At 40.6% G+C, this 12008-nt stretch overlaps 1 protein-coding gene and 1 pseudogene across 1 annotated transcript; both read left to right on the top strand.

The window, feature by feature from the left end:
* The first annotated feature begins 3288 nt into the window (after window positions 1–3288).
* Window positions 3289–4736, top strand: LOC146618531 (uncharacterized). The gene is made up of 2 exons (XM_085371556.1): window positions 3289–3455; window positions 3598–4736. Exon 2 carries the CDS (start codon window positions 3643–3645, stop codon window positions 4426–4428), a length of 786 nt encoding a protein of 261 aa, XP_085227682.1. The 5' UTR covers window positions 3289–3455; window positions 3598–3642; the 3' UTR covers window positions 4429–4736.
* Window positions 4737–9100: 4364 nt separating this feature from the next.
* The window catches only part of LOC146618530 (polypeptide N-acetylgalactosaminyltransferase 17-like), a 28444-nt pseudogene continuing 25536 nt past the window's right edge, over window positions 9101–12008 (top strand).

Below are 12008 nucleotides of genomic sequence, written 5' to 3'. Positions count from 1 at the left end.
TCAAATGATCACTGTGGCATTACTGAGAGTTAAAACACTGTCTTAAGTCTTTCATCTTTAATAAAATTATCAGCGTTCTGCTCTACCAGGTGTAACAACTGAGTTAAACATCCAGGCATCCATGACAATGGAATTTATGACATATGAGTTAGAAGTTAGCAGCAAGTTAGCTCGCTAGCTTCTATCTAAATACAATATAGCATGTCCTGACTGCGGGGTTTTGGAAACAAATTAAAACGTACAGCTTTCTTATCACTTCCAACATAAATGAAGACAGAAAACTAAACAGCAGTGACAGTGGCTGCAAATTTTACCAGGGTTTTAGTCAAATGCCCCCCTGTGATTTTACCTGCACCCTGCGATTTGATTTTTAGTTATTTTAACAGCAAACTGAAGAAAAGCCTTGACTCCGTTGCTCCACTCACCACCAAAAAGATTAACGTAAAACATGCATCACCCTGGAGAAACGAAGAAGTCAAAAAACTCAAAAGAAATTGCAGGGCAGCAGAAAGGAGATGGAGGAAAAATAAAAATAATATCAACCATCAAATATTTTCCGAGCAATTTAAAATGTACAATAATACATTAAGGAAGTCAAGAAATTCATACTTCGCCAAAATAATCAGTATTAACAAAAATAATCCCAAGGTCCTCTTTTCCACCATAGATCATTTATTTAACCCTGATTTTAACAGCTCCCAAAGAACCCCCACAGACTCGCTCTGTGAGCAGTTTGCAGACCACTTCAGGGGAAAGATCAGCGCCATCAGATCTGATATTTTATCTAATCGCGATATGATTGTAAACACATCTGAGGGCTCGATTGTACCTGAGGAGACACTGGACAGCTTTGTCCTGGTTAATGCTGAGAACTTTCAGAAGGTTTTCTCCACAGTGAGACCCACCACATGTCTTTTAGATCCAATCCCCTCTTCACTCTTTAAAACACTTTATGGATTCTTTGAGGCTGAGCTTTTATACATGATGAATTGCTCTCTTCAGTTGGGTGTCTTCCCTGCTGCCTTTAAAACGGCGGTGGTGAGGCCCCTTCTGAAGAAGAGCAATTTGGATTGTAATGATTTTAATAACTACAGACCTGTATCCAACTTACCATTTTTAAGTAAAGTCTTAGAAAAACTTGTTTTTACTCAGATTACTGATTTTCTCAATGATAGACAGATCCTGGAGATATTCCAGTCTGGATTTAGGGTGAACCACAGCACAGAGACGGCTCTCCTAAAGGTTTTAAATGATCTTAGATGTAACTGGGACGCCCAAAAGCTCTCAGTCCTGGTGCTGCTGGATCTAAGCGCAGCCTTTGATACAGTAGACCACGCTATTCTTTTAAACAGACTAAAACACATGGTGGGCCTCTCTGGTGCTGTACACAACTGGTTCACTTCCTATCTCTCTGACAGATCTTTTATGGTGAGTATGGATACATGCTCCTCTAAGATCCATAAAATGACATGTGGTGTGCCTCAAGGGTCGGTTCTAGGCCCTGTACTTTTTAATTTGTATATGTTGCCTCTCGGCAGTGTCATCAGGAGGCATGGAGTGAACTTCCACAGTTACGCTGATGACACGCAGCTGTACATCTCCGTGTCTCCTGATGACACCAGACCAATGGATGCCCTTTTTAACTGTATCTTGGATATAAGATCTTGGATGGCAGAAAACTTTTTACAGCTTAACCAGGACAAAACTGAAGTTTTAATTGTCGGTCCTGAAGCTCAGAGAGAGAAACTCTTGTCTAAATTAGAGGCATTTTCACTATGTCCTTCGCTACAAGTGAAAAACCTGGGTGTTATTTTTGACTCTGAGCTTGGTTTTATCCCACATGTTAAACATGTAACCAAAATTGGATTTTATCATCTAAAAAATATAGCCAGAGTCCGCCCTATTCTCTCTCGGGCCAACACGGAGATGCTGATGCATGCTTTTATTGCCAGTCGCATTGATTACTGTAATGCCCTGCTCTCTGGTCTTCCTAAGAAGAATATTTCAACTTTACAACTCTTGCAAAACTCGGCAGCTCGTGTGCTGACGAAGACCAGAGGGCGGGCCCACATTACACCGGTTTTAGAATCGCTGCATTGGCTCCCCGTGTGTTTCAGGATCGATTTTAAAGTTCTTTTATTGGTTTTTAAATGTCTTAATGGTCTTGGGCCTTCTTATCTCTCAGATCTGCTTTTACCATACGAACCCTCGCGGACCCTGAGGTCCTCTGGTACTGGCCTTTTGATTGTCCCTAAAGTCAGGACACATACTCACGGAGAGGCAGCTTTTCAGTGGTATGGTCCTCGTCTGTGGAACAGCCTGCCGGAGGAGCTCAGGGCCGCAGAGAACGTACATGTTTTTAAGAACAGGCTCAAGACCCACCTTTTTAATTTAGCTTTTACTTAGCGTTTATTTATTTTTTATGCTTATTTATTCTATCCTGTTATTCTATTATTAATTTAGGATTTACCTAATATTTTTTGATTTTATTCTTATTCATTTTTTAATCTTCTTACTCTATTTATATTTATATTTATATTGTATCCTGTTCTTATTTATTTTATCATTTTACCCTGTATATATCGTATTGCGTCATATCTCCAGTGTTTCCTCGGAGGGCGCTCTCTGCACCGGGGCTGTTATTGACCGTGGCTGCTGGTCTCTGGGGTCCTCTCAGCCTGGTTGGGGGGCTCCTTGGCCTCCCTCCGGCTGTGTGCCCAGCCCGGAGGCTGCGGTCTGTGACCGGCTCCCGGTGCAGACGGCTCTCTGTTATAATGTTTCCTCACTTGGCTCATGCGAGCCCAGCCCAATTTTTACTCTTTAAGTGTGCGCGTGTGTGTATGTGTGTGTGTGGGTGGGGGTGGGGGGATATATGTGTATTGAGAGTGTGGGGAGTGAGTTGGAGGGTGGGGTGGGCTGCTTTTAACTATGTAAAGCACTTTGTGCTACATTTTTTCTGTATGAAAAGTGCTTTATAAATAAAGCTTGATTGATTGATTTGTAGGGTTACTGAAGTTGGGCTAGCTGGTATATAATGATGTGCTACGTGACCGCTAGTAACACAGCTATGTTAGCACAATATAAACACGCTAACTTTTTTTCCACTCGATAAAAGTTAACGTGAGTGTTCTCGGTGGTCAGGAACAAATGTAATCGCATGGCAGGATGCTGTAAAAGGACCAAACCAAAAGGCTTTTAGTGGGGTTTTTTTCAATGCGCTGCGGTCATAGATAATGAGATAAAACATGCTAATGTGTGATGCTGCAGAACCACGTCATGTCGACTGAGTAGCTTTTGATTTGGCATTATTGCAGGCAAACCAGCATATGAAATGGATGTAACAAATCCAGACTGGGCACCAACACTGCACATGGGGCACGACGACAAACCTGTGTCAGACTCGGACCGGCACGCAAGGCGTATGCAACGGAAGCGAAAAAGAGCACCCATTGCAGGTAAACACCCCCCTCTGAAAACATACTAAATTGCTCTTATGGTACACTAATCCGCACATAACTTAAAGATGAATCACACACCTGTCATTGGAATATTGGTGTACATTAACCTTAAGTCTATGCACTATTTTTTATCTTACAGGCTTGATGATCGATGAAGGTCTGACAGAAGAACAACAACCATGTCATGGAGGCAGTGGACAGCAGTTGTGTTGGACAAGTGGAGGTTGACGTACCAGCTGCAAATGTGGACAGTGGTGATGGGAGTGACAGCGTCACGGAAGCTGAAGGGCAGACGAAGGACTGTGTGTGCAGTCAACAGGGCAGAGCAGAAATAAACCGGCTGTTGGAGGAGAACAGACTGCTTCGAGCACAGTTGCAAAAGACAGAGCTGAATGAAACTTTCTTAAAGGACGATACCGAAAAAGTAAGATATTACACTGGACTATATTGTTATGCAGTCTTAATGTCCCTCTTCAACACTGTCAAAGATTTCCTGCCAATACCGAAGAAACTGACAGGTTTCCAAATGCTCTTACTCACACTAATGCGTCTGAGACTTGATCTTCCAGTCCAGCATCTTTGTCATCTATTCCATGTGTCGCACAAAACACTGTCTTCTGTCTTCACCGATACCATTGATGTTTTGTATGCCCACTTAGGAGCACTGGTGCACTGGCCTGAGAGGCACTGTCTGCAGGCGACAATGCCTCCACAGTTTACTGAAACTTTTGGAAAACGAGTAGCAATCATTGTTGACTGTTTTGAGATTCGAACAGAAAGACCATCTAATTTAAAGGCACGCGCACAAACATACTCTCATTACAAGGGTACACAGACCATAAAATACCTCATCGGGATTACACCCCATGGAGCTATTTCTTTCATTTCCAGGGGATGGGGGGTCGTGCATAGAGCAGGGCGATATGGCCAAAAATATTTATCACGATATATATTTGAAAATTTGCGATAACGATATAACCGACGATATAATTGATGCGAGACAAAATACAACTCCACAACATTACTAGCGCAAAAAGACAACCTTCCATTTATTTTCACCTAAACAAGAAGCTGGTTTTTATGTACATTAAAGCTTTATAAAAATGTAACAGTGCAAATGCAAATTCCTTGCTGAAAGTTTAACCAAAAGGCATTTCCAGTAGAAATGGGCTGACATATCCTGAGCATAACCATGTATAATATCCACTGAAGTTAAAAAGAGGTGCTTTGCAACATTAAACTGCAGTGTGCAGTACGCATTTTTCGGACCATAAGGTGCACGGGATTATAAGGCACATTAAGCGAAACAAAGCAGTCAGATAAATCAAACTTTATTAAACTCATTCTTCTTGCTTCCTCCACTTCTGTACCATTGATTCATTAATGTTGAATTCTCTGGCAGCTGCTCTATTCCCATGTTGTTGCAGTATATTAATGACTAACCTGGTATTGTGGATAGATTATCTCAGTTGTTCTCCTGACTGAAGTTTGGTCCGTTTACAGCATCCTGCCATGCGATTGCATTTGTCTCTAACCATGAAGAACCTTCACGTTAACTTTTATAAGTGGAAAAGTGTTAGTGTTCGTCCTCCAGCTTCACTGTTTATGTTATGCTAACATAGCTGTGTCGCTAGCGATCACGTAGCACATCATTATATACCAGCTAGCCCAACTTCAGTAACCCTACAAACGTCACTGCTGTTTAGTTTCCTGTCTTCATTTATGTTGGAAGTGATAGCAGAGCTGTACGTTTGATTTTTTTCAGAAATCTCTCAGTCAGAACATGCTAAATCATGCTTAGGTAACTAGCGAAACTAGCGAGCTAACTTCCGCTAGCTTCCTGCTAACTTCTAACTCCATTAAATGTAATAACTTTTTGTTTTCATGGAAGTTAAACTTTATAGTTACACCTGGTAAAGCAGCAATGCTGATCGTTTTACTAAAGATGAAAGAATTTAGACAGTTTTTAACTCTCAGTGATGCTGCAGTGTTGTTTGACCTGAAGCATACGGAGTTTAGGACCCAGATTACTCCCAGATTTAAGAGCATCTTAGTCCGACAAATACGACAATAACGACGACCGCTTGCATGTTCTGCAAAAAAATGTGCTTTGTCGTGTATCTGACAGACAAACACCAAACCAGTTCCACATCACGGAAGTTGCACCATTTTTACAAACCAATTCTGGTTCATCTGTTTCACTCAACAATCGGCCATGTGCGTATGAAAACAAAGGCACTGCGCATGCGCGTTTTACTCCCATTCTATCGCGATATTTCATTTTCCTATCGTTGCCTAACATTATACCGGTATTACCGTGAATGGTATAATATGGCCCAGCCCTAGTCGTGCATCAGATAAACACATCATAGAGAGATGTGGCATTCTTCAAAAGCTGTTACCAGGGGACGTAGTATTGGCTGACAGAGGCTTTGACATCAGAGATGCTGTAGGAATGATGTGTGCGGAGGTCAAGATTCCAGCTTTCACAAAAGGCTACTGTCAACTTGATGCAAGGGACGTTGAACAAACGAGAGCAATTGCCCACCTGAGAATTCATGTTGAGCGAGTAATAGGTAGTTTGCGCAACAAGTTCAAAATGTTACACACAGTCTGATTACTCTTATCATGTGAGGCTGAAGACACAACACTTCTTGATAAGATCGTTAAGGTTTGCTGTGTTTTTGTTAATATGTGCCCCAGTGTTGTTGTCAAACCAGGGCCAAATGACACTTGCTCCTGTTGAGTATTCTTAAAGCTGTTCTTTTGGATGTACTGTACATTGTAAATAGTTGTACTTTGTGTGAAGTTGTTTTAATAAAACAAAAAAGAATAGTATATTTGTTTGTTTTTCTTTATTATAGATCTATTCACATGTACACAGCAATCACATAAAAATGAAATGCAAACTATTTACATCGCACCACACAGCTGTCATCAATCTTTAACCACAACATGAAACATTACAGGCTATTTAGAGCAGCACGTTGTTTCGAGAAGTATTTCCCAACAAGTTCAGGAAGGCACATTTTACGAAAGAAGTCTTGTGCTTTCTTTAAGCGCGGTTTCCAGAAATCCACAGCAGGGAAGACGCGAGTCACAGCAAGGTCTCTCTGTGTCCACACAACGAGGCCACAGTGGCTGGCGCCCGTAACAAAGACTCAGCGTCTCTGTTGTGTAAACACGCCAGTGATTGGGGTAATGTGGGTGACTGTGTAGTGTAGTTGGTGTAATAGTTTTCGACTCCACACAGTCACTGCTTTGCTGTGCTTCTGCAGCGTATCCAGTAATGGTGACAAATCCTCCAGCGTTGCAATAGGAAGCTGCTCTTAAGCGCAGAAAGAATTGTTTCCAGGGATTTCTATTTGTATCCAGCTTGGCGTGCAGGATCCTTTGTGTAATCTATGCTTACATATGTATTTTACACACAGACAATGTGAAAAATACAACACATTGCTATGGATTGATGCTGAAAGTGCTAATTGCACTAAAAAATTTAGCTGAAAAAAATAACACCAACTAAATAGATAAGCATGTCTGTTAACAAAAACCCCCAAACGCTTTACCCAACTGGGGTTTTTCAACTACCTCACTGACAGAATGAGCCCAGGTATTGCCAGTGCCACTGATGGAAATGAGCCACAGCAGCTCTTCAGCACCTACAAATGAGACCTGCCCACACCAACAAGCAAGAAGGGAGACCAGGTGGCGAGCATCGCCACACTTTCCAATCCAATAAACTACCATTGCAGTTAGTAGTAAGTGGTTGATTAGTGCAGCAACAACAAAAACACACTGAATGTCATTTTAAAATACACAAAATGTTTTATTTTACATTCTATCGAAGTTCCTGCTGGAAAGTGCTGTACTGTACAAGATGCTTCCCTCACCGCAAACTCAGGTTTACTGCTGGATAAATTTTATTTCCACATTAGTCAACTCAACAACCAAGACAGAGCACAATAGAGACAATAAGGGGGTGGCTGTAGCTCAGGCGGTAGAGCAGGTCATCTGCTGATCGGAAGATTGGTGGTTCGATTCCTGGCTTCCCCCAGTCTGCATGCCAAATATCCTTGGGCAAGATATTAACCCCAAATTGCTCTCCGATGCATCCATCGGAGTATGAATGTGTGTGAATGTTACTTAGAAAGCACCTAGAACAATGTGCTTGTGCGAATGGGTGTGAATGGGTGAATGCACAAGTTGTGTAAAGCGCTTTGAGTGCTCAGAAGAGTAGAAAAGCGCTATATAAGAACCAGTCCATTTACCAATATGTGCACTGGTCTAATGATGTTTATGGCTCCCAAAGTATCGAGTATTGAGGTCTATTGCACTGTTGACTATTTACAAAAGTATTGCACAAAAGGTATTGCACAGTGAGGTGAAGAGGCACTACAGCTTAGTTGTTCCCCCCTCCTTTGTCCTCCTGTTTCCCCTCCCTCTCCCCTCCAGAGAGGAGTTAAACAGTCTGATGGCGTGTGGGACAAAGGAGTTTTTAAGTCTGTTAGTTCTTGTCTTGGGGAGAAGCAACCTGTCACTGAACAGACTCTTCTGGTTGTTAATGGCCGTGTGCAGAGGATGCCTGGCATTGTCCATAATGTCCATCAGTTTCTTTAGTGTCCTTTTCTCTGCCACTGTCACCAGGGTGTCCAGCTTCATGCCGACCACAGAGCTAGCCTTCCTGATCAGTTTTTCCAGCCTGGATGAGTCCTTCTTTGCTGTGCTGCTCCCCCAGCACACCACAGCATAGCACTTTAAGAATCTAAAAGATAACAAAATCTGATAGGTAAAAATAACATTTTGAACCAACTAGGTGGTTCCCAAAAATCTGGCGTGCTGTGAGTCCTTAAAAAAATTGAGGAAACCGGAAAAGTAGCAGGACTAAATAACTCTGTACAGCAGATGAACTGTATCTGGAAATCATGTCCTTAAGATGTAGAAAAATATAAAGAAAAGCAAAGACTTGAAGTACCTGAGAGATGCACTGGCCCTTTAATGGATCCATCTGCTGTTTGCTGAAGCCTCATCAGAAACGGTCTCAGTGGAAGGCTGTCAGGAAGCCATTTTTAGTGAAGAGAAACAGGGAGAAAAGGCTGAGGTATGGTAAATTACACGAGAACTGGACTATATCAGTGGCAACAGGTCTTACAGCATTATGAATTCATATTTGACATTTTTGGTTCAAATAATTGTTGATATGACTCCAACAGAGGGTGTTTACATCCATCTGTAAAACACGATGAAGGCTCTGCCAGTGGTGTTGGGAATCTTGAGAAAGCTGATGGAAATATGAACCAGATATTAAGATTTTCATTAATCATGCAGTCCCAGCTGAAAAGCATCTAGTTGGAAAAGGCATATTTTTATTCATTACGACAATGATCCCAAACACACGGTGAATGCAGTAAACGTATACCTAGATCAGTCATGGATTGGCCTCCCCAGAGCCCAGACCTCAACATTTATTAAAGCAGTGTGTTCCGGAAAGAGAGAGTCCAGGCTATGTTCGATAGTAAAGGTGGCCATACCAAATATTGACTTTCAAGTACATTTTTGCCTTATGTACTGTATTTCCATTTATGTTTGCACGTTTCAGTGAATTGCTCTGCCTATTTCCCATTTTCCCAGCAGAATATAACGAAATGAGGATGCCTCAAGACTTTTGCAATATTGTATCAGAAGGAGAAAAAAGGTGACAAATGTCCCAGTTCTTCGTGGTTAATCTTGTTAATGTTGCCTTCTGTTTTCTAATGGTTTCCTGCCAAAAACCCTAAAAAAGTGTTCTCCAACCTCGTGAATTGAAAACACTGGATTTGTTATAGAATAACTTCTAATTAGCTATTATTTCACAGAGGAAATAAGATAATCGATAAAAGAAAAAAAGACGTGAAAAGGAGACAATAAAAGAAGCCCCTTCCTTTCCCACATGTGCTAAACTTAGAGCCAAAGCCTCACCCTGCCGCTTTCCGCTTCATTAGAGCTGTTTAAACAAAACAAGTTTAAAATAGGGTTTCTATCTGAAACAGCACATGCAGTTAAAAGGCCAATGTGGAAAATAAATCCTTGTGATTATAGTTGAACAGGAAGCAGCACTTGCTCTGCCTTTCAGCCCCATTGAACAAGACGTCAGCAGCTCTATGGAGGTAGTTTAGTCTTTTTTACAAATTCAAAATTAAATATGCGAGCACTCAAAAATTAAGGTTCACTGAGAAATGTCCTCATTTTTTAAAAAGAAAGGCATATTCCTTGTTATTTAATACAACATTCAATTGATCAGAAATGTTAGAAATCATGGTAAATGGGCTCATCAATACAAAATCATGATTGTCTTTTTAATTGTATAACTTTGTAGACTACTTTTCCCAAACCATCACTCTAGTGCTCCACTGGCACCTCGTATTACTTAATGCAAGTAGTTTACAGGTGTTGTGTCGTGTCTTTCTACAGATGTAGAAAGGTCAGCTACTCAAGAGACCTTCCCCAAATCTCCCTCATCTTCATCTTCGTCAACGAGGCTCTGTCGGTGATCCTGCGCTCAGTCCACTCAGCTGTCAATCACACACTTGCTCAAGGAGGTCATCCTGGTGGACGACAACAGCGATGACGGTCAGTATAGATTAAATATTTTCTTCAGCTAATACCAAATAAGAAGAGTGGCTTTTTCGCCCTCTGATTAGAAGATGGTTTATAGTGAGTGAAACACAGAATTTCCATCTAAAATCCACTGAGTCATCAGCAGGATTTCTACTGAAAGCAACAAAATACACATCAAATTGTCATTCAGCATCCCAGAAATAATTATCTTATACAATAAGTGTCATGTAACCTGAATATAATTATATAATTAAGTTTTATATTATTATAAAACTGAAACTAGTGAATAACCTTTGCACTGTCCTCTTCCTGCTGTGACAAAACAAATTTCCCACGTGTGGGACTAATAAAGGTTATCTTATCTTATCTTATCTTATCTTATCTTATCTTAAAAAGGTGGCGCGGTCGTTGATGCTCAGGAAGCAGTAGACCCCCGTTGGTGTTGTTTAGAGTGAGTTGGAGCTTAAAACAGCACCGCAGGGAGCTGAGTGAGAACTTTTATGTCATCTCTCTATTTGCATGTGTGCTTCTGTATTTCTTTATTTATCAACTGTGTTGTTGTGGTGATGAATTTGTATGTTTTTTATGTTTGTTTTCAGCTTTTGATAGTGTAGCAGTGACAATAGTTGGCATACATTAGTGGTTATTTAGGATAGGATGAGCTAATAAGCCATCATGTCTTTGTATTTTGCTAGGAAAATGGGAAATAGATGCAGCAGTTTACTGAAACTTGCAAACATAAGATGCCAGATGCATCTCTCAGGTTGTGTGTCAGTTTTGTGTTATTTCTTAAGGACACAACTTTCAAATTCTGTTCGTCTGCTGTAGATGTTTTTATTTAAGCTGCCAGTTCTTTTGTCCTCTACTTGTTTAGTTTCTTGACATATGTCAAGTTTTTGGCTAATAGCTCTTTGGTAATCACCTTGCTGGTGTGTTATCGTTGTCATTTTTTGTGCAGGAAACAAATTGTGTATTTGTGACAAGCTGCTGGTAATGTGCCAGTAACGAATTTGTCCCTTGAGTTAGGTGCCTTTATTATGTGTGAATGATTCATAGGAACAAACAAATAAAGGACTGCACTGAAAATTATAATAAAATGATGTCCAAAGAAAAATTTGAAGGAGCTTCAGAAAGCCTGAAGAACGTGAAATAAATTACAGAATTAAAAGACAGTTCGGTTCCTTGGAAGCAAAATGTAAAGACAAAATGTTCACACATGGCTCTATGCAACTAAATAAGAGCTTTAGGATTGTCTGAAAGTATTTGTTTGGGTTTTTGCTCGTAATTATCTGCTCCACTCTATGTTCACCTGTTCCTTATTACCCGGCTGCTCTAAAGTGATTTCTGCCAATCTTTGTCAGCTCATCTGTGAGCTTGTTTCACTCATGCGCTCTGCAACAGTCCCTCATGTTATTCTCTGCTTCACAGGTTTTTTACTCATTTTCCACCCCTTGGGCTTTGTTCTCCCAATATCAGCTTTATTTAAATAAGCTTTCTTTATGGTGGTTTTGCTGATTTTCTGTATTCATTTGGAAAAGCTTACAAACCTAACACAAATAATTGGGGTATAACCCTCAATCTCATTGGGCCTGTTTGAGTGCACATATGTCAATGAACTTAAAAAGGGCTAGTATGTGCACTTTGCTAAAGAAATGCTTTGATTATATATATATATACAGTGAGTATATTTTCATAGGTACAGTGGGGCAAAAAAGTATTTAGTCAACCACCGATTGTGCAAGTTCCTCCACCTAAAATGATGACAGAGGTCAGTAATTTGCACCAGAGGTACACTTCAACTGTGAGAGACAGAATGTGAAAAAAAAATCCATGAATTCACATGGTTGGATTTGTAAAGAATTTATTCGTAAATCAGGGTGGAAAATAAGTATTTGCTTGGTGTGCAAAAATCAACTGTGGGAGCAATCATCAGAAAATGGAAGACATACAAGACCA

This window comes from Diplotaxodon limnothrissa, linkage group LG14 (genome assembly GCF_057381915.1).
Source record: "Diplotaxodon limnothrissa isolate DT_005_m linkage group LG14, D_limnothrissa_male_GT1.1, whole genome shotgun sequence".
Classification (NCBI taxonomy): domain Eukaryota; kingdom Metazoa; phylum Chordata; class Actinopteri; order Cichliformes; family Cichlidae; genus Diplotaxodon; species Diplotaxodon limnothrissa.
Note: the sequence above shows the minus strand (reverse complement) of the source record. Positions and strands in the feature narration are given on the sequence as shown.